This window comes from Pituophis catenifer, unplaced genomic scaffold (genome assembly GCF_029215685.1).
Source record: "Pituophis catenifer annectens isolate HBS135680 unplaced genomic scaffold, rPitCat1.0.hap2 SCAF_2, whole genome shotgun sequence".
Classification (NCBI taxonomy): domain Eukaryota; kingdom Metazoa; phylum Chordata; class Lepidosauria; order Squamata; family Colubridae; genus Pituophis; species Pituophis catenifer.
Genome location: NW_027256882.1, coordinates 176,840,076 through 176,864,636, shown reverse-complemented (window position 1 = coordinate 176,864,636; position 24,561 = coordinate 176,840,076). Strand labels below are relative to the sequence as shown.

The 24,561-nt window shown below is 40.3% G+C and overlaps 1 protein-coding gene across 1 annotated transcript; it reads right to left on the bottom strand.

Moving 5' to 3' along the window:
* Positions 1–567: 567 nt before the first annotated feature.
* LOC139312943 (5'-nucleotidase domain-containing protein 2-like) lies at positions 568–24,181 on the bottom strand. The gene is made up of 14 exons (XM_070938171.1): positions 23,874–24,181; positions 17,985–18,169; positions 15,501–15,575; positions 14,848–14,903; positions 14,111–14,204; positions 12,785–12,913; positions 11,151–11,211; positions 9,200–9,302; positions 8,364–8,465; positions 6,656–6,737; positions 5,441–5,527; positions 5,161–5,301; positions 4,791–4,855; positions 568–1,565 (listed from the first exon to the last, which is right to left on the bottom strand). The coding sequence occupies exons 1-14, from the start codon at positions 24,142–24,144 to the stop codon at positions 1,304–1,306; spliced, it is 1,713 nt and encodes a 570-aa protein (XP_070794272.1). The 5' UTR covers positions 24,145–24,181; the 3' UTR covers positions 568–1,303.
* Between the last annotated feature and the right edge of the window lie 380 nt (positions 24,182–24,561).

The following is a 24,561-nucleotide window of genomic DNA, read 5'->3' as shown; positions in this document are numbered from 1 at the left end:
TTGAAAAAGAATTGGATTTTTGATGTTATATATGTTGACAGCAGCAAGAATACTTTATGCACAAAAATGGAAGGATGTTTTCATTCCCACAATGGACAAATGGCTGCAAAAGCTGATGGAATTAGCCATGGGTGATGAAATTGACTGCTTTGACCAAAGAAAAGAATACAATTAATTTTTTTTCTACTTTGAAACAGTTTTTGGACTTTGTGCTTGTCGTGTTAAAGGGGATCTTTGATTTTACATTTTGCTGATTAGATAGGTTTGTTGTTATAGAAATGGCTAGTATATATTATGTAAAAGTAAAAAATCAAGGTTATATGTTAGGACCTTTTTCTACTGTGCCAAAAGGACTCAAAAGTCAATGCTTTTCTTTCTTTTCCATTTTACTCTACACTTTTTCCTCCTCCCCTTTCCCTCCCCTAATTTCCCATTGTTTTCAATTTTTTGTATTTTTGTATTTTATATTTTGATAAAAATTTAAATTTGCAGAAAGACGACGACCACGATAGCAAGCCAAACTTAGCTCCTGCTCTCATTCCTTAACTTCACACCACAAATCAGTCATGGATTTCACACTGCTCTTTTATTAACATTATAAAATTCCAGTGATCAGCTAAAAATACCATCCCCTCTATAGCACCTCCTATCCCTCCCATTTCAATGGGGAGACAGGACAGGAAACTCCCCCCACCCCACTGCCCCATTTTCCCACCCTGTTCTCCGCTCCAAGCAAAAAAAGACCTTACAGTTGGGGAGGGAATGTAAACTTCAAACACTACAAAATATATGTATTTCTACAAGGGACGAGAACTTTGTGTACCGATCTACAAAACCAAGGTCTTCCACCTAGCATATACTAAGCATATTTGTCTAGGTCTAGGAGAAGCACCCAACCCTAACAAACAGATTCCGGGCCAGTTCAAAGCCCCTTCTCTCTGTGTACATGGAAATTCCAAATTCTGCAGCACAGCTGGCAACAAGGGCAGACAATGCTCCATTAATGGGCCTGTTCGAACTTTTGCAGTCTCACTGGGAAGCTGCTGATGTTCCAACAAAGAACAATGGGCCAGACTTGCTAGATCTCGGTGTGAGCCACAAAGGTCTTAAATCCATAAGCAAAAATGAATGCCAAAGAGCAATCATTAAAGCTTAGAAGGCCCCTTGCTTTGTAAATCTGACATGTAACCACAGACCACAGGTTTGATTCTAATACGAAGAACCATATAAGATTTTAAATCCATCCCATCACTGCCCTAAAGTTAGGAGCACGAACACCTGCAAACATCTCCCCAATTAGTCCCTAGCGGATATGTGCCATCTCTTCCAGGAAGGGAGTCTTCATGCAGCCAGTGCAGAGTTGATCCATCCAAAGGGGAGCCTCATGTTGCAAGGGGGTACGTCTTGGGTAAAAGGTGTATTTGAGATCATAATTGAGCAAACAGCTGAGGGAGGCCATGTAGACATCCGAAAAACGGCACAGGCGGCGAGAGAAGTATGTGGGATTGTGGCACGTGCGAAAGATACTGCCAAACTGCGGGTTGAAGAGGTTCTTGGTGAGTGCCCTGAAAGAGCATGCAGGAGGAGAAAGAAAAAGAAAGAGTTATCAGACAATCAGGATTGCTGGAATTTCATTCTCCAGAGATGACTCAGTTGGCAAGGTGGAGTATCTGAATAAAATACTACAAAGATTATATTAAAGAATTTTCTAAGAATCGAGGTTGGAATTTAACATAAATATTTAAGATGCAAGATTTTACTGTGCATTATTTTTATACCTTGAAGCCGTAACTGTAGATTAGGTATTCTCAGGGTCTCTAGGGTGGACATAGCCAATAATAGCATATCCAGCATCAGAAGGTTGAGTTCCACCAAGTTTCTATTTATCAAGCAACTAATTTTCCTATTTTATTCCTAGCAAATATATGTGTATGAGTATGTGTTCCTATTTTATTCTGAGCATACATGTGTACGAAATTGGAACTGCAACTGGCATTATTTCTATTTTCTAACAAATCCTGCAGTGTGGCCAGGGGTTGTTTTCCAAATGAAGATGACAGAAGGTTGCATTTTATCTCGCAATATATAGCTTCTTCTTAAAAGAAAATACTGGAGGGCACTAAGGTTATACTTTGCCTGCCCTCAGATCCAAATTGTATTTTAATTTCTAGAATTGATCTAACATTATTTTATGGTTATGAAGATTACTAAGGTCTGGACATTACACCTGAATATTCAAAACACCAAGTTGCTGCAGAATAGGATTGGGGTATGGAGTGACAAAGCTTATAAAACATATTATTCCTCTCCATAGCCAAGTAAAATAGAATCAAAGAAATGTTTTACCTTACATAACTGCAGATAGAACATTTCCATTTATCTCCATCAATTCTGCACTGTTATTTTTACAGTACAACAGAGAATTCCATTTCATATTACCCTGTTTCCCCCAAAATAAGACATCCCCTGATAATAAGCCCAATCGGGCTTTTGAGCGCATGGCAATAAGACCAAGCGATTGTATCATTAAACTTGGATATTTTGTGATAAGGAATTTTCTGTATTATAGTTTTTAAGTTCCTTTGCTTTATTATTAGACAATCTGAGCTAGGTTTTTTTTCCATGCAACTCAGAGGTTAAAACAATACGAAGCCCTACTATAATCTAAAAGAGTTTATGTCATGCCTAGAGCATACAGTCCCAAGGAGAGGGCAAGTCTACAGATATAAACTCCTACCTTTATTAAATGGGATATGATTCTCAACAGCAAAGCCTGTGCTTGCAATTCTTTCATGGAATTGTCAGTGTCTGTGCGTGCCAAGGTGCACATGTGCAAAAGGAAGCTATTGCTCATACCAAAATAACTACTCTCAGCATAAGGCAGGAGCAGAGCTGTTGAAACTGCCAATCATGCCTGGGATTTTCTTTAATGTATATTTATTTTAAACTATCTGCGACATTTCAACTAGCTCCAAGCATCAAAGGACAGCAGGAACAGAACATAGTTTTTAAACAAATAGCAACTCCCCAGGCTTCTGAACAGCACTAAGGGAACTCACAAATGATGTTATCAATACCATTTAAGAAGCTATATTAAAGTGAACAGGCATAAAAGAATTCCCAAAACAGTATGAAGGTCATTCTCTCTGCTGTGGAATCTTTGTATAGAAGCCGGAACACTATTTTCAAAAAAGGATCTGTTGCCTCTCTTGTCACTTTTTCACTTTTACATCAAAGGTGGCTTTGTTTGACTATTTAATGCGTGCTTTACAAAAAAAGCGAGCTGAGATGAAATTTATGTTTCCCTCCCCATTCTCCAATCCCCATCAACTCAGGATTTCTCTTCTGGAGCTCAAGCAGGATTCCATGTCTAGCCACTTACGGCTTGGCTTTGTAATAGAATCTGGCAAAGGATAAGTCATAAGAGCCATCCTGATGTAGTGATTAAGGCATCAGGCTCAAAACCAGGCACTGTGGGTTCTAGTCTTGTCTTGGGCACAAATCCAGCTGGATGGCCTTGAACTAATCACTTTCTCTCAGCCCTAGGAAGGGGCAATGGCAAACCACTTCTGAAAAACCTTGCCAAGAAAACTGAAGAGACTTATCCACGCAATCTCTTTAGAATCAGACATGGTTGAGCAGGAGGGGGGGGAAATCATTAGAACCAAGAAGACAATGTTATTGTGGCCAATAGCTCACTGTAGTTGTTGCAGAGAAGGAGAAATTAAATGCTCCAGATTAATAGAAGATTTATTTGCTCTGTTTTTCAAAATACTGCAACGGGTGATTTAGCTTCTAAGGGAACAATGAGAGATTCTATTTACATGGCTTTGCCCATCAAGAAAGAGTCAATGAGGCTGATAAATGAGTCAGTCAAGTAAACACAAAACAGAATTCCATGAGGGAATTACAAGTATGCAATAAAGGACATGTTTGGACCTGTGTAAACCAGCCTGAAACCAGTCTATTAAAACTTTACGTGAAACTTATCTAATTCACAATTCTATTTCCCACATTGCTAATCAAATGTGTTTTAGAAAATAAGGAATACCAGAGAGAAGAGCAAAAACTACGTCTTGCTGCTGAGTGGTCTATAACCAAAATAAAGTTTTATTCTTTCTATTGGAGTGGATGCTTAGTTGTGGATGATGGGAGCTTCAGCCTAAGCACAACTGGACAATGTACAATGCTGTAATATAAATCTTTGTAATACTTTACAAAGTAACACTATGTTGAGGTAAATCTACATCCAAGATAAATTTAAATATAGATTTGATGCTGGGGAGAGAAAGTGAAAAAAGGTCAATAAATTCTAAGTTTTGTTTCAACAGGATAGAGAGAACGACGGATTGAATCCTACTAAGCTGAACTAAAGATAAGTAACTTTTTAAAAAATTAAATCAGTTAATTCAGTGGGGTTCAAATTATACCACCTGTAACAAAGCTGAAGTGGAAAATCATGAATCCAGGAGAGGTGAAGAGACCAAAAAGCAGAGATAAATTGTTAAAATAAAAAGGAACTAGATTTTTTTAAAAAAATAGGCAAAACCACCAATTAAGGTCCCAATTAACTCTGCAGAATTTAGAGGCCTGAATTTTATTTTAATTCTGAAAAGGGTAACAGAGTATGTGCATACAATTTCACTTCGTAAGAAAAAATAAAAACCTTTATGTTCAGTAGGATGGAGGCAGTTCCTATTTGTTAATCGGGCAAGCAGGAAAGTAGCTAATTTGTAAGTCTGAACTAGCATACTGAAGTCCCTGAAAAGGAGGGAGAAGAAATAAAATACCTGAGTTCCTGGCGCTCCTTCATCCAGTCCTGCAACACCTGCTGGGATTCGGGATCTTGAAACATCTTTTTAGGAACAAGAACCAAAAAGTTAAGAGAGCCCTGTAATTACTGTTCCCTCTTCTCCCAAAACTCACTAAACTAGCTTCTTAGAACCAATTTTACATTCCCCTGAAGCTCCTTAGTCCCTTAGGTCCCATTTATTCTGAGTTAACTGGCTTGAGAGCGACTGACTGCGATGCTGTTTTAAGTATTCCCTGCGCTACGTTACTCAGGGGGCACCTCTCTTCCACACTGGTTCCATCAAGAATTTGGGGCCTTCCTCCTTCTATTCCTAGCAGCCAAGCAAGCATCCTAATTTTTATCCGTACCTGCATTCGCTCCAGCAATCCAGTTAAGGCTTGTAGCCAAGTGAGTGCTTGGGAGTACTGCTCTGTGTTGACCATTTTTGTCTCTGTTTCTAGTTCAGGAACAATGGCCCCTGTCCGCCAGCCATGCCTCAGCATCAAGTCCTGGGGCAGAGAGATATAATAATGGGTAAGATTTATAGGATCACGAGAGACATTACAGGGCTGGGAAGAAAATCTAGAAGACCCAACTTCCCCCCAACCCTCTCTTGGTGACCCAGAGGATTATGCCCAAAGTTCTCACCGCCAGGTCACTGTAGAGATGATCCCCAAAATAGAGCACCTTGGATCCACGCCAGCCTGTGAGCCGGAGGAAGTCAAAAAGGTTGCCCTAAGATTGTAGAAATGTTGCATTAGAATGATTAGAAGAACTGCACAGATACAAGACCAACATTCCTAGACAATATTTTATATCACAGAGGAAAAAGGGGAAGGTTCCCCTTCATATCTTGCAGGTACAGAAAAGCTGGCTCTCCACACTGTCTCCAGGACTCAAGAGACCTCTGAGCAAATTACCATATAACACTCAATCCCTCTTTTGCCTTTTCTCTCACTTAGTTATCCAACCTTGGCCAAGTCTCCACCTTCAAACTTAAATAATTAGACCCAAGCAAGAGCTGGCAGCTGTTCTTATTTCTGTCACCCCACCCTCTGTCTCAGACAGAGATGGTAGGTAGACTGGAAAGAGGAACATCAGTAGCAGTAGGAGGTCCAAGACTCCAGGAAGGTGGCACTTTTCTTGGAAGTAGGTCACAACAGATGCCCAGTACTGCCACTCCTGAAACATGTCCTCATGTGCTTCTTCTCTCGTCTCTATACCCACAGAGCAAATCTCAAAGGAGGAAGTGGGGAGCATATATAATTCAAATCTTATTCTACTCGAGCTAACTGGGTTATTTTTTAATTTTTTTTTTAATTTTTGATTTATATGCCGCCCTTCTCCGGAGACTCAGGGCGGCTTACAATGCGTTAAGCAATAGCCTTCATTCTTTTGTATATTTTATACAAAGTCAGCTTATTGCCCCCACAAACTGGGTCCTCATTTCACCTACCTTAGAAAGGATGGAAGGCTGAGTCAACCTTGAGCCTTGGAGAGATTCGAACCAGCAGAAATTGCAGGCAGCTGTGTTAATAACAGGGTGCACTAAACCCTTGTACTATCAAGGCTCTTATATGTCCTTTCAGTACAGCAACTAGAGTGGAGATTCCTCCTTCATCTCATTACATCTCTTACTTTCTCTCCAAAGTTTGCAAAGAAGCTCAAAGGGGTTGAGAAGGTTGAAGGTGGATAATTAGTAATTTAGCAGGAGACCCCATCAAGTATCAGCAGCAGTCTTAATTTTTTTTTATGCTGATGGAGTTAGTCACACTCAAGGATCAAGGCATTAAAATCATATCGCATGTAAGTGTTACCTTGCTTCCTCAAAAACACAGACCACCTAATGTCAATGTTCCCTACCTGTTTATACACTTGTCCTTTCTCCAGCTTATTTATTTTGTCCCACTGCAGATCTCCATTGCTATCCAGTCGCCGGAAAGGCCTGGAAGGAAAAATGAGTATCAGTTTGGAGAGGCTGCTGGGAAGGCCTTTTGCTTTCCACTATACAAGGGGAGGGCAGCACAGGAGTTCTAACATCTGACTCCAAAATCCACAGATATTTTTCTCACACACATAGGCACAAATTCTTTAATGCAGGCTGGGGAATTCTGGGAGTTGAAGTCCACAGATCTTAAAGTTGCCAAGGTTGAGAAACACTACTCTATAGGAAACATTAACACTGCTGTGTTTTACACCTATGTACACATTTTATGCAAATTTCAGGTGGGTATCAAATGGTCCTAAAGGCAGTGGTGGGTTGTTCCCGGTTCTGTCTGGTTCTATAGAACTGGTAGTAAAACCGGCGGGAAGCTCCGCCCATCCGCATTGATGTCATCAAGGGTGATCTGCGCATGCGCAGAAGCTTCTGCGCATGCCCAGAAGTGCGCGTGAGCAAAACAAGCATGCATGCATGCTTCCATTGCGAACCGATAGTAAAGGTTAGTAGAACCCACCCCTGCCTAAAGTCTAAAGGAAATTAGGAACCTTGATTTTATAATTTATTTGTTCAGCAGCCTCCCCCAATCAAGTGCCCTCCGGGAATGCTGGATACCCATGACACAATCCTTTGACATATCTAGGGGTTTGAAAAGACATGGTACAGCATTTTAAATAAGTCTTGCACAAAGAATTTAAAAAAACCCTATGTAATGGCCAGTGATGTAAATTTATATCAGGAAAGGAAATCAGGATATGCAGAGTTCAAGTATAGTTCATCGTAGCCTCTCTCATACAGTCAGCAATTGTTCGTCAAATTTTCTATTTCTACTTTTTATTGTAGCCAGAAAAAGAAACCAATGATGATTTAGGGTAGAGAGACAAAAAAAAATATATCTAAAAATGAAAGAAAAACAAAGGAAGTGCTAGAATATAGAAGTTAAAATATATGCAGGAGAAAAAAAAATATCCTCTCCAACAACCAGCAAATGAAATGCTGCAACCAAAGAACTCTGCCAATAGTCAGAGGTAGGATATTTTGCTCTCATGGTCTTAAAGGAACAACTCCCTCATTTTTAGCCTGAGTAGTTTTCATTGTGCTTTCAGGTCTGAGCTATAATCTACTCAGGGCACTCCCCCAAAGCCACATATTATCAGTACACAACATGCGCTGATCCGTCTACTCTCCACAGAAATTGAGCAACAATGGCAGGACTGAGAAACACACTACCTTTTTTTTTTTTTTTGCAATATTGCAGTCACAGACCATGCTTTAAAAAAAACTGTAGGGAGCATGATGGTGACACAGTGACATTACTGGCAGAGGCAGGATTGAAAAGTCAATCTTCTGTCTGCCTTTTTAAAATGCAGTAGGGGAGAACTAGATTCCTAGCATGTTTTTTTTTTTTTAATCCTGGTGTACAATTGCATTTCTGCAGCACAATCTTCAGGGGCTCTAAATATCGCAAAACAAGGGGTCAAGGAGGCTAAACATAGCCCACAAATTTCTGACTCGGGAATAATTCAGCAGAATGTACGTGCAGCAGTGTGCCAGTTCCATTAACCAGAAAGGTATCAAATGCCCTCAGGACGTTCATTAGCTCATCCCCACATGCGGAAATGCAACACTCACTTGACACAGTCATTGAAGAAATGAGGCTTGTCTGCCTGGACTATGACCACATCAAAGAAGTCTCGCCAATCCTTTCCCACCATGTAGCGCATTCCTTTATCACTAGGGGAAACAGTGAGAAAAAGGAAGAGAATTAGGAGGGGTAGTTGGTACCGAAAGTACAGAGTAGGGAGCAACTGTGAACAAGAATCTCTCCCACTATCATGCTGGCTGGGGGATTCTGGGAGTTTAAGTCCATTGAGCTTAAAGTTCCAAAGGTTCAGAAATGCTAGACAAGAGCTGGCAACAAGATACCTGAGGGTGTTGTGCTATCAGTAGCACCTCAAAACATTGCCCATCTAGATTAAATTAAAATAATTAAATGATTAAATTGAAACAGTTTAATTAATTAATCGACCTTAAATATTCTCTCCTATGTTGTTGTGGGGATAAAAGGGAATGCCATGTATGCAATCTTGAACTCTTGAATGAAAAGGAGAACTGATTTTTATTGATAAAATTTGGGTACCGCCCATCTCACTCTTAATATTATATATTTAGTATATAATCTTGCTATATATTCTGGGGTATACAGCAAAAGGCATAAAAACATTAACAACATAAAAATGCCTAACGCTGATAAAAAAGAGCCAGGTAAATGGATTTGATGAGTGCAAACCTAATAATTAAATAAGAAACTTGCATCCAGATAAAAAAGTTGGAATGCAATCCAACTCACCAGCCAAACTAAAGCTAAACTCCTGAAAAAAATGTTAAATCTCTGGTAATTTAAGAAAAACAAAAATAATCCCAAATAGCCCAGACGTATTTTAGAGTCCGGGCATGCTGAAACTCACACAAAGCTGAAGGGGCTATTGGTGATGAGGAAGAGTTTCTTGCCACTTTTGGCCAAACGGTGCAGCACAGCGTAGGTCTCATCCCCGTGCAGGATATATTGCTCTGGAAGAAGGAAGATGGACAGACGCCTTTAAGAATTACAAGCAATTCTTGATTTAGGACCATTTGTTCAGTGACCATTTGAAATTATGACAGCATTAAAAAATGGACTTGTGACCAGAGGTGGGTTTCAGCAGGTTCTGACCAGTTCTAGAGAACTGGTAGCAGAAATTTTGAGTAGTTCGGAGAATCGGTAGTAAAAATTCTGACTGGCCCCACCCCCATCTATTCTCTGCCTCCCAAGTCCCAGCTGATCGGGAGGAAATGGGGATTTTGCAATAACCTTTCCCTGGACTGGGGACAGAATGGAGATCTTACAGTATCCTTCCCCTGAGGTGGTGTGGGAATGGAGATTTTACAGTATCTTTCCCCTGTCACGCCCACCAAGCCACGGCCACAGAACTGGTAGTAAAAATTTTTGAAACCCACCACTGCTTGTGACCCATGCTTAATGTTACAGTCATTGCAGCACCCCCACTGTCATGTAATCAAAATTTGGGTGTTTGGCGGCCCATGCGCTCTTATGACCATAAGGGTGCTGCTATTCCCACCCACCTGCCAATCTCCCTCCATCTATAACTTTTGTCCACTTTGCACAGTGACACTTGGCAGAGGCAACACCACAACAGGTGCTGAAGTAGAGGCCCAGGGCCTTCAGCAGTCTCAGCTAGCTGCCATCACTCCTAGGTCTCTACTTCAGCCCCAGCGGCTGTTGCCACTGAGAAATGCAACTTCAAGCCCCACACTGTGGCCAGCCATGTCAGCAGCATTGTGCAAAGTCCCATCATTGCCACCTTGCCCCCCAACACAGGGGCAGTGTTGGGTCTGAAGTAGAGATCTGGGGGCAGGGCCAGCTGGTTGAGACTGCTGAAGGCTCTGGGCCTCTACTTCAGCACCAGCTCCAGTGCTACCACTGATGAGTGCCATTGTGCAGGGTGACAAAAAGGGCATAGATTTTTTTTGGGGGGGGGGGAGATAGGCAGATGGAAGAGTAGCAGTGCCCTTGCAGTCATAAGTGCTGCTGGGCTGAGTGGGCAGTTGAGGTTTCCTGGGGTGCGCCCGCTTTATGCCACATTGCTGAGCCGAGCTGGGGATGAGTAAGGTTTCCAGGAGTGGCTGCAGCTTTGTTCTGCACTGTAGCACTCCCCAACTCATATATGGCCTGCACCTAGTTTTCCAGGGCTTCCCTCTCCCCGACGCACCCCTTCACTCCTTATCTAGAATTCCCTCTGCTTAACAACACATGGTTCTCACATAACAATGTCTGCTGAGAAAGGCAGGATTGCAGTCGCTAAATGATGCAGTAAAACAATGAGATTGCTTTTCAATCTCACTGCTTAGGAACCAAAATTCTGGTCCCGATTGCTGTCGCTAAGTCAACGGCTTAACTACTTGTATGCCATAAGGGCAGACCTGTGGGCTGAACACCAGCAGGCTCTTTTCTTGCTTTTCCTATATCAATCACTGTTTCTCAACCTTGGCAATTTTAAGCTGTGCAAATTTCAACTCCCAGAATTTCCCAGCCAGCATGGCTGTGTATTTCTGGGAGCTGAAATAGCAATAACACTTAAGACTTATATACCACTTTACAGTGCTTTACAGCCTTCTCTAAGCGGTTTACAGAGTCATCATATTGCCCCCAACAATCCGGGTCTTCCATTTTACCAATCTTGGAAGCCTTGAGCCTGGTGAGATTTGAATTGGCAAGTTGCAGGCAGCCGGCAGGCAGCAGAAGTAGCCTGCAGTACTGCATTCTAATCACCGCCCCACCGTCCATGTAGTTTTAAAAAATCCATGTAGTTTAAAGTTTCCAAGGCTTAAAAATACTGCTATAGCAGATAGACAACTCACCCAGATCTTGCATAATCCACTTGTACATAAAACCTTTAATATGAACATCCCGGATGGCATCCTGTGGAAATGATGGAAGAAAAAAAGAAATGAATTCCAGAAATAAATGTTAACATTGTAGGCCTTGACATTTCTACCTCTGGGCTGCATTTCAAATACAACATGAGTAGGGAGACCACATCAGTGTTATGCCTTCTGTCTCGCCTCTGCTTTTTATTTCTTGGTTATGCTCTAAAGAATAAACCAGAAAACAATACTCAAGGTTCGTGATCTGATCACCTCTTTAAAAATTAAAATACTTTTAATAGCAGTAATGATTGTGTGTTTGTGGTTTGGGTAACCAATAGATAATTGTGGTATGAGGGAGTGAAAGTAACTCTTCGCCGTAACTCTACTTTGTGGATAATGGTCAAATATATCTTTTTTTATTTCTCTGCTCTCAGTATTTCTATACATGTTCCATCAACAAAAAAAGTAATTGGGTAATTCATAAGTAACAATTAAAACCACAAAGTAAAACATTAAAATAGATATAACCTTTAAAGTAATTAAAACGATATCAGAATATAACAATAGTACCAAAACACACAGACAAATACAATCTTAGAAAGAACTGAAAGCAAAAGGCTTGGAAAAGAAACCTTCATCTGTCCTTGTGGAACAAAACATTAAGCAACTTGTATTTGTATGTTTTGCACATATGCAAATAGCAGCCTGTGGGACAACTGAGAAGGATCATTTGATCTGAAAACCCCCCCAAGGCTGTTTCTAATCATTTTAAAATATGTAGGAAAAAAGGCATTATAGAGTTTAGCCAAATTTGTAAGCACAGCATGTAAGCTGATCTTGTTTTCCCCCCTTCCTCCCTCCCTCCCTCTCTCTCTCTCTCCCTCCCTCACAGACACACACACATACATATACACACGGACAGAGGTTAAATGATAACCTCTCAATGTTAAGTAAACTTCAGAATTGCCTTTCACATTTCTCTGGTGGTAGACTAAGGTTCTGCAGGTGGGAGCTGAAGAAAAGGACAGGAGCAAAAAAGAATGGATCAAAAACATTATTTATGAGAATGCCAATTCTGACCTTTTGCTCAAAATCAGGGGCTGGGCAGCCTCCAGAGAGGCAAACAGCCAGAACAGATGGTTTTTCCAGTCTCTAACTTAAAAAAAAAAACATGCTAAAAACAAGCTGAGGGGCCCTCAATACGTGCGCCTTGGAGCAGTTGGGCTTACAGATAAGCCTTCCTGGCAGCTTTGCAGGCAACACGTCCCAAGTCCTCCTCCAGCTCAGGACAGCCTGTTCCTCTCTAGTGAGATACGTCACAATCTTCTATAATAAAGGTCTATTTAAAAACAGAATCGGGAACCAACAGACCTAATGCAGGTCTTTATAACTCCAGGCCCTAAAATCTTGTCATTTTGTTGTAGGACAAATCACACAGGACGCTATGTCCTGCAAAACCTCCCAAAAATAATTGCCAGAATCCTACCCCCACTCAGAACTGGGAAGAAAACACACAACTGCCAGCCAACAGCACTTTCTCCTTCTCCTAACTTTCAACACAGAAGTTCTCCCAGACAAACAGGAGTGAAAAGGGAGAAACTTGCCAAGGGGGATGAAGTACATACCGTAACATCTTTGTAGAGATGGATGGGGTCATAATCAATATCATTGCTGATGAAAAAGTCATTGGCTACAGCCAGGAGTGTCATTTCTGGCAGAGAGAAGATGTCCATGAATTGCTTAACAGCAGGGCCCTGGAAGGAAAAGAGAAAGAAGGCGAGGGGTACAAATTATTAGACCATTAGGCCCTTCCTTTTTAAAATAAGACGACAAGACTAGAATGCCTTCTGATCTTCATTCATTTAGTGTTAACTCTGAAGGATTTCTGTAGAAATTAAAGGTTACTCAGTTTAACTCTGGCTTTTTAGCAAAAACACATACACATCATTAACCTTTAAAAAGCAGAATTAAGAAAGTCAACATTCAGATTGTTCCAAAACAATCTGGAATTTGGACAAAGATAGATTAGAAGGAAAGTGCAGAGAGAGAGAGATTAGATATAGGCTATTAGAAGAAAAGTGAGTAGCAACTTCCAGGAAAGAAATGAGAACTGAAGACAGCTACATTAAAAGCAGAGCTAATAATCATGGTGGAATGAAGAACTGTGAGTAGGCCAGCTCTAGGCTATTCCTCCCCAGAAAACACAAGGACTTGAGATTGCCTACAAATGCTCCAGACAGTTGCTCCTTGCAAGGAGACCACAAAACAGTGGTCTATGATGAGTTCAGAGCTTTGGGGGATGAGGAAAAATCATCTTCATTCAAACCACAGTCAGCACCTTTCGAAAGGACACTAGATTTGCATACTTCCTTTTCTAATCACTTTTGGTAAATGCTTTTTGCCTATTAGGAATCATTAGATCCACAGGTTTTACAGAACCAGATGAGTTTCCTTCAATCCTTAGCAAGTTTAAGTTTAAGAACTTAAAATTATTTTGGAATGAACAGCAAAAAAAGGTGATTAAAACTTTGATTTTAGAAAGTTAGAAAATAATTAAGGGTCCAAATAAGTTGAAATAAGATTTTGGAATTTATTATAAAGAATCCTTCCCATGCAAAAATGCTTTTGTTTTGAATTTTTTAAAAAAGATAAGACTAAGAGGGGTAAGGCAAAACTGTTTTGACCCACTTGCTTCATCTTACATTCAATATCTGCAGCAATCAAAAAATCCCAGGTTTGGCTCTGCCTAACTATAAGCAATCCAAATTTCTAGAACATGATATACATTTTGCTCTGGTTCAAAAGAATATATTTTTTCCATTTCATGCACACTATTCATATGAAGATTAAATAAAGACAATCAGCCCAGCTATCATCCAATCACACAGCTTGTCTGGGAATGGAAACTCAGCATGAGAATAACAGCTTTAGACAGCGCTGGGAAATTCTACCTTTCCATAGAAGCCACTGGCTTGGTGCAAGGGAATATGATGGGTGCCATCATACATCTCCAGAACTTCATCATCTGGAACAGGTTTCAAGCCTCTGCACAAGATTTAGAAAAGAGGTGCTTAGAATTATACTAACAGTATTTTTAGCAGATCAGTGTTTCTCAATCTTGGCAGCTTTAAGATGTGTGGACTTTAACTCCCAGAATTCCCGAGCCAAAATTCTAGGGAATTGAAGTCCATATATCAAGGCTGAGAGACACTGAATTAGAACATAACAATATCTAAAGTATTCTTGTAACAGCATACAGCAGGGATCAGACATTTTGCAACTCAGCATAATTCTTGGGTCACACAGAATGAAATGTGAGCTACAAAAGGACAAGAACTTTCACAGGTATAATAAAATACATTCCAATGCAGACATATAACAGCTAAGTTAAATTCTGACCCAACATGTTGTCATTAGGCCAACCAGTTTGAAAATTAGAAGCCAGAACATTATATCAATGCTTCTAGCCCACTTCATGCAGAACAAGAAATTCGTCTTTCCTTTGCCTTGTTTGATCACGTATTTATTACTGCTAAATACTATCAGTGTAAGCCAGGCAAAGAAGAAACACAACACAACATTTCCCAAGGCCAATTATAAATTTGCAAACCATGAATTGCCAGAAGCTAGGGTAGGGTCTGAACTTGGCCAATCCAGCCATTTGGAAACCAACATGATGAATACTTACCGATACACAGTACCCAACTGAATGTAGTGAAATGCATCTATCTTCATGAGCAAGCCCTATAGGGGACAGGGGAAAGTGGAGTTAGCACCCACATAGAAACCTTAGGATTCCTAATCGTTGCAAATAAATGTTATAAATGTTTTCAGGTGATTAGCTCACATTCAACAATATTATCCCTTGGGTTCTATACTGGCAGCCACAAAGAAAAAAAAGGGAACATTACTTTTCTGTCCTAAGCTTACAAAGGACCCTCAATTGATGACTTATATATGTAATAGTTATTCAGAAAAGTAGCTACTGGATAATAAAGGTAGTAATATTTACATGATTTAAGACTGTAATCCTGTAGCATTTGGGTTGGATATTTTGAATATTCTTACATTTATGCAAAGAGCCCCCAAAGTACTATAGAATTCTGAAATGTAAGATCCTCCGATCTCATTCCAGGAAATAAATCTGCACCAGATTTGGAGCTTCATGGATTTATTCCTTCCCATTCTCCACCCCTCCACCTATGATATCCACCATTTTGGATCCTTGAACTAACAGTTTCTGGGGAGTTCACAGAAAAATCAAGCAACCACACACAGACCTCCGACCTGCTAGACAAATTTGCTAAACCCCAGAAACACAAATGACAAAGACTCTCTCACCTTTGCAATGTCATAATGTAAACCTCGAATAGCAAAGTTAGGCCAGTATTCATACTTCAGGATGCCCTTTGGATACTGATGTGATGAAAGGAAGAGAAATATGTCACCATGTGCAATCTTCTAAGAAATTTAAGTTAACAATTTTTTCTTGAACAATCAACATAGCAAACTGCTTGGAACCATTGGATACAGTTTTATCAGGCACATAATCATTGGCTTCCAAACCAAACCATGAACAGAGTGATAGGGAAATTGAGAATGTGCATGAAGAATCAAGTAAGGCAACCATTTTGGATCTCTTCTCTCACTGAAAAGGACATGGAAGAAGTACTGTACATTTAAGGGGGAAAAGCACCTTTGAGCATAGTCAAAAATCTCAGCTGATTGAGCTTCTCTTTATCTGAACATTCTTTTTGACATAAAAACCAGAACATTAGAACAGAAATGACCAGTTTACATGTGGACGTGTAAGCAAACAAATATTGCTCTATCACGTCTATCCGGGCCCTAATGCATTTAAGCTACTTTCCTTCACATACTTTCTAACTTTATTTACTAGTGTAAGGAGAATCATAATGACTATTTGCCTATATAAGCTCTGTCATTCAGTATAATTCTTAGTTCTATTTATAGTAAGAATCTGGTCATTTTCTTAGTATTGAAGATAATTACACATATTTGAGTTCCACTGGGCAAAACCTTATTTTATTTTTGCTTCTACAAGAAAATAATTGTTCGAGGAATTCTTGTGTTAAAATGGCTGGAAAATGTGATTTTAAAAACAGTATTACTCTTAATCAGCTCTAATCTCAGAAGTAATAAACTTTTGAGATTTTACAAAAGGAATATAATTTGCCTACAATGGCTAAATGCCAACAAATACAACTACAGGTAGACCTGGGTTAACAACCACTTGTTCAGTGACCATTCAGAGTTATGACAGCACTGAATGAGTAATGGTTACATCTGGTTCCAACTTCCAGCATTCCCAGCTGCAATCATGTGATCGTGAACTGGCATTTAGCAATTGGCTTGCACTTATGGATGGTCTCCCCACCCACTCCCTCTCCCCAAGTCCCTCTGCACTTGTGCTGCATCTCCCCAACCACTTCTGCATTCTCTCCCAATTGGCAGCAGCCACCCCAAGACCCACTGCACTCATGCCATACCTTCACACCATGTGCTAATTCCTTGCTCCCTCTCCCAACCAGCTACAACCACTTACTTACCTGCTACCCTGCTTGCAAGCCATCTGGAACTTGCAATTTCCTATCAGCTTCCCCACTGCAAAGAAGTTCTGAGGAGGTGCTTGCTTAATGAGCCACAGTTTTCACTGAACTATGACAACAGGCATTGTAGGGAATTACCTATATAGTGCTTGCTGTATTTATTGTTTGCTCTTGATCCCACTACAGCCCTAGAAGCACCGAGCATACCGAAGAAGGTTTTTAATGAGTTTAACACTTACTGCAATTGTCACTTATAGATAGAAATTTGGACAATATGCATGAACTGGAACAAAGAATTAGAAGTATCCTATATTACCCAATTAGAGTGCCACTTTGAGGCATCAGGCTGGATACCATGAGGCTGTGAGTTCTAGTCCCATCTTATTACATACCTTGATCTTGGACCAGTGCCTCTCTCTCTGTCTTAGGAAGAAGTCAATGGAAAGGCACTTCGGAAATCTTGCCAAGAAAACTGCAGGGAGTAATCAAGGCAGTTGCCAGCAGTCAAAACCCACTCACCTCCACACACACAAAAGCCCAGTTAATGATTTCAAGTTTTATGGAATGTCAGATATGTTGCATGTGATTGAAAAACTCGGCTGGTTGTCTTCCTTTTATGCTGGAAATTTAATAAATTTAAAGGAAGTTCAGTGCTCATGTTATGGATGAATGAAAACTGTCAATTGTCAGCCTTTCAATTAGTTATATTTGAAAAGACCAGACCAGACCAGACCAGACAGTATGATTCCATATATCTAGGTTATATTCACTGTCTAAAAATTGAATAGTAGCAATGTGATTGAAAACTGTAGGATAATTCTGAAACTTGATTAACCTGATATTTTAATTAAAAATGGATTCTTCCCGGTTTACATTCATTTATTTGTGTGGCATTGTGTAATAGCCTTTTTTTAAACTTATGTTTGTTTTTCTTTTTATTAGCACCTTTTTTATTCTAGTTAGTTGAGGTTTTCTTTTGCTTTCTTTCACTTATTTTATTATTATGTAGGATTTACTGTAAAACAGGCAGCTTATTATATAATTACTGTATAAGATAGATATGTGTTATTGTTATATTATTACTGTATATATTTTTTATAATTATAATTACAATTATAATGCTTTTAAAACTAAGTTTAAAATTTTGTTTAAACGTTGCTTCCTATTTGTCCAGTTTCTAAGCTAAGTACACCAGAATCTTAACTGCTTTGATATTTTGTCAACAAGAAGAAAACAACCCCAGGTCAGGTTGTACCTTATACTGCTCCACTAGGATGTCCCTAGCAGTATTGTAGATGCGGGAGTGGAGTGCAGGGGAGTACAATGCCAGGGTGTAGTCATAATCAAAGCCGTAGACACCGATGGTATTCAGTGAAATCTCATTGTTGGCGTAGATGGTTGAAGGATTCAGAAGGTTGCAGACACCAGGTGGGAGCAAATCTAAATCAAGAAAGAAAAGCATGGAGGACAAGCTATGATAGCATATGGTTGCTACAAGCCAGTTTGGTTAAGGCTTCATAGGACATAAGGAAGATGATCTTGACTAAATTACACAAGTTCCATTGCCAAAGTGAAAAGGGTAAAACCTATTTGAAATCCACAACCAGATAACATTTAGAAGTGACTCAGGCTTCTCCCTAATAGTTTAAACATATGCTTCAATATGTCCAATGTTAAGGTATTTTGCCCCATTCTATGTCAGTAAGTCAAATCTAAATATTCTTTAATTGTAATCATTAGTTTCTTCTATTTCCCTCTAGGGTCTAATTTTTAAAGTATTATCTTATACTATTTTTTAATTCAAAACATTTTCCCTTGGAATCATTTCTTTATAATTAATTCCAAAATCTCATTTCAAATTTATTTAGATCATTAGTCCATTTCTAACATTGTAAAACCCAAGTTTTAATCATCCCTCTGCTATTTATTCCAAAATATGTTTTAAATTCTTAACCTTGTACTAAAATGTGTTTCGCTAAGGACTGAAGGAAAGAAACTTGCCTGGTTCTATAAAACCTGTTGATCCAAGATTCTTAACAGCAGCTAGCAATGATTTCTTAATGTAATTAGAGAAAAGTATGTGAACTTAGTGTTCTTTCAAAGGTGCCAACTGTGGATTGAGCAAAATGGCTATTCCCTCGTCTCCCAGAGTTCTAAAGCTGCCAGATTCTGCTGTCTCAGACAACAGGAGGAGGAGCAACTGTCTGGAGCACGTGTGGGTGATCTCAAATCCTCTCCTTCACCAAGTAGAAAAATGGTCAACAAAAACAACAATATTGCATGGTACACTATATTGTGGTAAATAGAAATCTATCCCCAAACACTTCAGGAATATTCTAATTCAGAGAGTCACCCAGGGTCCTTCTAGATATTTTGGACTATATAACTTCCATAATCCCTGGCCACTGACCATGCTGCCTTGGGTTTATGGAGCTTTAGTCCAAAATATAACTTTGTTTACCCTTCCAGTGTTTCTCAACCTACATTTTGTTTTTAATTAATATATTTAATTCTTGTAAGACTGGTCTTAATGGGTATACAAATGTGTTTTTCTTATTTAAAATGGCAAAGTTCATGGTTCCCCCCAGGGCAGGCATGTCAACTTCAGTTTTAAAAATACTCAGGCCAGCACACAGGCATATCTTATATTTTAACAAATATTAATCTACAAATTTTGAACCTGCTCAATGATACAATTGTGCCCCTGCCTTTGTGGCCTTCAACCATCAATTTTAAAAAATGCTGCCCTTGTTGGCTATAGTTACCTATTTATCCCCAAGCACATTTATATCACCTTTGTGACTATATAATAATCAGCAGTCACTCTGAGTTCTCTACTGCAAAGAATGTTGACGAAGAAAAGATGCAAAGATATGTTAAATTAGAACAGTTTTTCCTTTGTTTTTTATAAAATCAAGTCATGACCAGAAAGAAAATTGGATGTTTCTAATTAGCTTTCCCACAAAATAGGCTAGCATTTAATATAGAGATACACCTTCTAATCATTTTTCAATCCAATAATTTATTATGAAATTTATTTGTTTGATACATTTGATAGCTAGAAATCATCACTTGCTGTAGGGCTTTATCATAATCCTTGAATCTGTTTTTAGTACACAGCTATATTTTCTGAAATATACAAAATTATATGGCTTTCATCAATTGCAGCAGGTCTTCTCCTAAGTAAATAAAACAAGCAGATTCCATGCATATGTAGAAATACCACAATGGCTCTTTAACAGATCTGAGTTATCTGTAAATCGGTAATATGAAATTGTGACCTCCTAAAATAGTATCAATGCACTCCCCTTGTAAATAATAACTATTAATAAAATTATTAATATCTATCAATGTTCAAATTTATTAATATCTATCAATTTTCAAGAACAACAAAAAGGAGTTCTTTGGAAGCAATTCTGTTTCTTTGGGAATTAAGGAACAGATTAAAAATAAACATGAAAAGACATGAATATGTAGCCTAACAGGTTTAGACAGTTATGTATAGAACTGGTCACATAACTTTTAAAAACCTGTGAAAAATTGTTTATGATCAAAGCTACAAAAGACTTTTTTAAATGGTGGGAATAAAAAAGTGAAAATAAAAAAGACTTTTAATTTAGTACAACAACAATTATTTCTTTACATAATTCAGAATTATCTTTTGCTGGGAGAAACCTACTAATAAGTCTCAGTGGCAATAGCCAAAATGCAATGTTTGTTGCTTTATTTATTTTAAATTCACATATAGGCTCATTTCTCCTGGAATATTGGATATTGGGGCAGAGATAGCTTGAAGAAAAAGCAGGTACTAGCTCAAATTATTTTCTTCTCTACTAGTTCTCAGGCATTATATATAAAAGATGAATGGAACAGGAATTAATCTTTGTTTCCCTAATAATGGACTTTGTCTCCTTATTTCTCCTAAACTTTTATTTTTCCTTCCTGGAACATTCTCCTCCCCTCACTTCAGAACTTGCTTGAAAATTCTTGCTTCTTCCTCCAAACTGGATAGTCATTGCTGGAATCAGAATCCAACTTTAGTCTAATTTATCAAGGCAATTATATTTTTCAAGGATGAGCTACCTACACATCATTAGTGACACCAGACTACTAACATAGCATAGATTTTGATGCTTCCGTTGTCTTGTGATTCCGCAACTGGAAATCTGAACTGGTTGGCTTTTCATATGCAAACAGACCCGTTAATAACAGAAGCTGCTATTTGCCTTTTGATGAGTCAGCTAATTTCAGAGTCCAGGGGGAATTTTTCTCAATCCTTCCCGCTTTACTCCCTGGAATAGATTTTTTTGAAAATAAGTCTCTTCAGTTAAACCAAAAACCCCAAACAACCCCTAGGATGAGTAAGATCTTTTTCCCGACAAATCAGAAATTTCTGGGTCAGGCAGTCAGGCAGTGACAATGCAATACTATACAGACAGTTGATGGCACAGCATATTGGGAAAGAACTGGCAATATGTAGGAAGGAAGCAGATATTGTATACATATGCAATGCTGAGGGAGCAGAAGGAGGAGAAAAGAGTGGGTGAGACGTGGCACACTTGTTAGCAGCCAGAAAGAAAGAAGTCAGCAAATAAGGAAGAGACTTGGATAATTGTGGATTTCCAAAATAAATATTTTGATCTGATCACACAGAACTAAAACCAATCAACTTTCTTTCACTGTATAGTAATTCAAAAAAAAAAAAAAATCACTGCTGCGACACCCAGCATTAATATGATTCCGTCATGGCATGGCTATATCAGAAAGGAACTGAAAAGTGTCAAGCCTTGTAGATAATTCTTACAGCTTAGGAACATTAAGATGGTGCCTTATACAGAATCATACATAACATGTGTCACTAGCTTTAGGTTGTGTTGGGTATGATAACAGCTATCATGCAACAACTATGGAGCACATAAGTGTATTCTTTTTCCTTTTGTTGGTTGCATTAACTATCCAGCACCCTCACAGAGCATGGGCTGACCTACAGCAAGTATAATCTCAGTATCACACATTTCTCAAACACCTTTTTAGTAATCCTTACTTCCATCCTAGGCCCTTTGTGCCATTGCTGTTTATCACCAGTCAGGTGGGAAATCCAGAAAAAAGTAGTACATAGACTTACTACTTTATTCACCCCAAAAAAGTAGAAAACTACATTTCGGTAAAACAAGTAAGAATGGAAGAGATTGTCCCTTGCATAATGCAGCCCTATTAACTGAAATATTTTGCACCACCCACTCTAAGGGTTAAGTCCAGTCCCCAACACTCCTCAAAAATTGACTACTTGTGTTCTGGATAGAGTAGACTCTCAAAGCACTTGGAGCAATTTTCCTTAATCTGGATAGATGTACTTGGACCATAACTTCAATAATCCCTAACTAACATCTGAAGCCAAACTCTACTGTTTACATAGGAATCTGAATCTCCTTTGCTCTAGTAGAGATTAGGATTACTACACAGAGGGAACATTCCAAACTTTTAGATCATGGCTGGCTGGAGTATTCTGGGAACTAAGGTCCACAAGTCTTAATGTTGCCAAGGTTGGATATCCCTGTTCTAGATAACAGACAACAGACGATAAAGAGATAAAATAACAGAAATGCTTTCAAAACCCAGGTCTAGCAACTATCGTCTTAGAAGAGGCTTTCCTTCCACAAAAGTGGGATCTCCTTTTCCAGGCCTGTGTTTACAGGATGGTTAGACATACCAGCTTTCACAAAGCAAAGATAATGTGCTTTCATATACCCTTCCAAATTGTTGTTGTTTTGCATGCAGACTTTAGTCTGTTGAAAGAGTGCTAACCTCAGTGGAAAAGTCCACTAAAATTGCAGTTTCTGGGCTTTCTCTACTACTGAGTTGAAGCACTACTCACCCATCTTTCAGTTTGCAGAACAATGTACATGCACTTTGAAACTCTTAAAATAAATGGCACTGGAGTGAGAAAATACTACTTTAAAGCAGAACAAATATATTTCTGGTGGGCTTTAGATGAGATCAAGGGAACCTGACTGGATGCAGCAAGAAAAATATGTTGTCATTGGTTAGATGCAGTAAGAAAAGCTGTTGCAGCCAGAACTGACACTTAAAGCACCTTAGAAAATAAAGGATCAATTCCTTAATATCAAGAGTCTTGTAACACTCCCATCAGCTGGAGATATTAGATGGATGAAATGTTATATATAGTCAGCAGAAAAAAAAAACAATGTAAGTAAGATTGTGGGAACATATCACAGAAAATTGACCTTCAACACCCCATAGGATTCTCTGTTGTCATTCTCTTCTTCCCACTGAATCCTCCCTAGGAACCAGACACAAAGCAATACTGTATAAACTTGCTACAAATCATTCCCTCCCACCTCCAGCACGTCCTTACCAACTAGGGGGAAAGGAGGGAGGGGGTATATCCCAGCTTGAATGCCGGGGAAAAAATACCAGACCCCGGAGCAGACCACGAATTCCAGAAACAGATGGAGGAGGAGGAGGAGGAGGAGGAGGAGGAGAGGAGCGACGCGAAAGCAATCAGATTCATCACAATGGTGTGCAGGAGAAGCCGAAGTTCTCATTTAAAGGGGCGACGAATTAGCCGGCGTTCAATTCTCGAAAGCAGATTTCGAGGGGAGCGAGAGAAGAAAGCTTCCGACGAAGACAACCTCCCCCCCCCAAAAGCTCTGTCTGATCAAGCGGGAAGCGACAAAATAAGGAATGGGGGCTCAAGAAACGACCCAAAAACATCTTCGACGTGCAAGCTGGTGCGTGCGCACAAAGTCTGGCATCCAACTTGGCATGCAGGAGTACGAGAAGCGGAATACGTGGATCACCGAGGTATTCCGGATGGCGTTTCGGAGACGAATCGCCCCTTCGAAAGCTTTAGGAAGGGAGAAATCTCGGAAGTTAACGCCCCGAAACGGGAGCCTCTGCAGAAGGGTTACCAAAGGTTGGGAGACCGAAGAGGACAATGAAGCAGCCCTGCCGCGGGGGAGACGGAAAGAGAGGCGAAGTAAAGCCCCTCTGGGCGGGAGGACCTCCCCGGTTTCCCAAAGCAACCTCCGCAGGGGCTCTACCTCACCGACAAGCTCCGTGGCCCGCTGGGGAGGGGGGCAGAGAAAAGCGGGGAAAGGTCTCGCTCTATTCGGAGACCCACCTTGCACCAGCCGCTTCATCTCGCCGTAGCGCGCCCAGAGAAAGCTCTTGTTGTCCGGCCCCGGAGCTGGAGCGCTCGAGAAAGCTCGGGCGGCCGGGTCTTCGTCTGCCGGGACCCGCCGTGCGTGCGGCTTTCTGCTGCCATAGGGTGGGCTGGGTTGCGGGGCTTGCGCCGCTGCGGCGGGTAATTCGGTCCCGAAGCGAGTGCAGTAGGAAGCGGAGGGGGCCGCCAGGCGCACGAACCATCCGGCACGCACGGCGGCCCCAGCCATGCTGCAAGAAGCGTCTGGGAAGCCACCTTCCGCGGGAGAAGAAAAAGGCAGCCAAGAGGCTGGGCAGGGGGAGGTCGCTCCGCCCCGCGAGAGGGAAGGGCCTAGCTCCAGGCCCCCGACCCGCTCGTACGCCCGTGGCCGCGGATGGGCTGCCCCACCTCCCACCTCTGTCTAGTGTAGCCTCAGCTTGTCCTCGTTGCTTGGAATTCGGTCTTTCCTCGCTCTTAAGCCCAGCTGGGCTATTGGAAAACGATTAGCAGAGATTCAGGGGAGGCGTTTTCTCCTGGAGAAGAATATATAGTATGGGATCGCGGTCTAAGGCGTCGGGTCTTAAACATAGTAAAGAAAAGCGGCGAAAGGTGAGGATGGTGGTTGCGGAGACCTTGGCGTTTCCCCTTCCTTTGGTTGTTCCTGCTT

Excerpts from the sequence above, each read along its gene's own strand:
- LOC139312943 (XM_070938171.1), bottom strand. The coding sequence starts at position 24,144 with ATGGCTGGGGCCGCCGTGCGTGCCGGATGGTTCGTGCGCCTGGCGGCC. Across the intron at positions 15,576-17,984 it reads TCCTAGTGGAGCAGTATAAG|TATCCAAAGGGCATCCTGAA; the intron begins GTACAACCTGAC and ends TCATCACATCAG. Across the intron at positions 14,205-14,847 it reads CAGTTGGGTACTGTGTATCG|AGGCTTGAAACCTGTTCCAG; the intron begins GTAAGTATTCAT and ends AATCTTGTGCAG.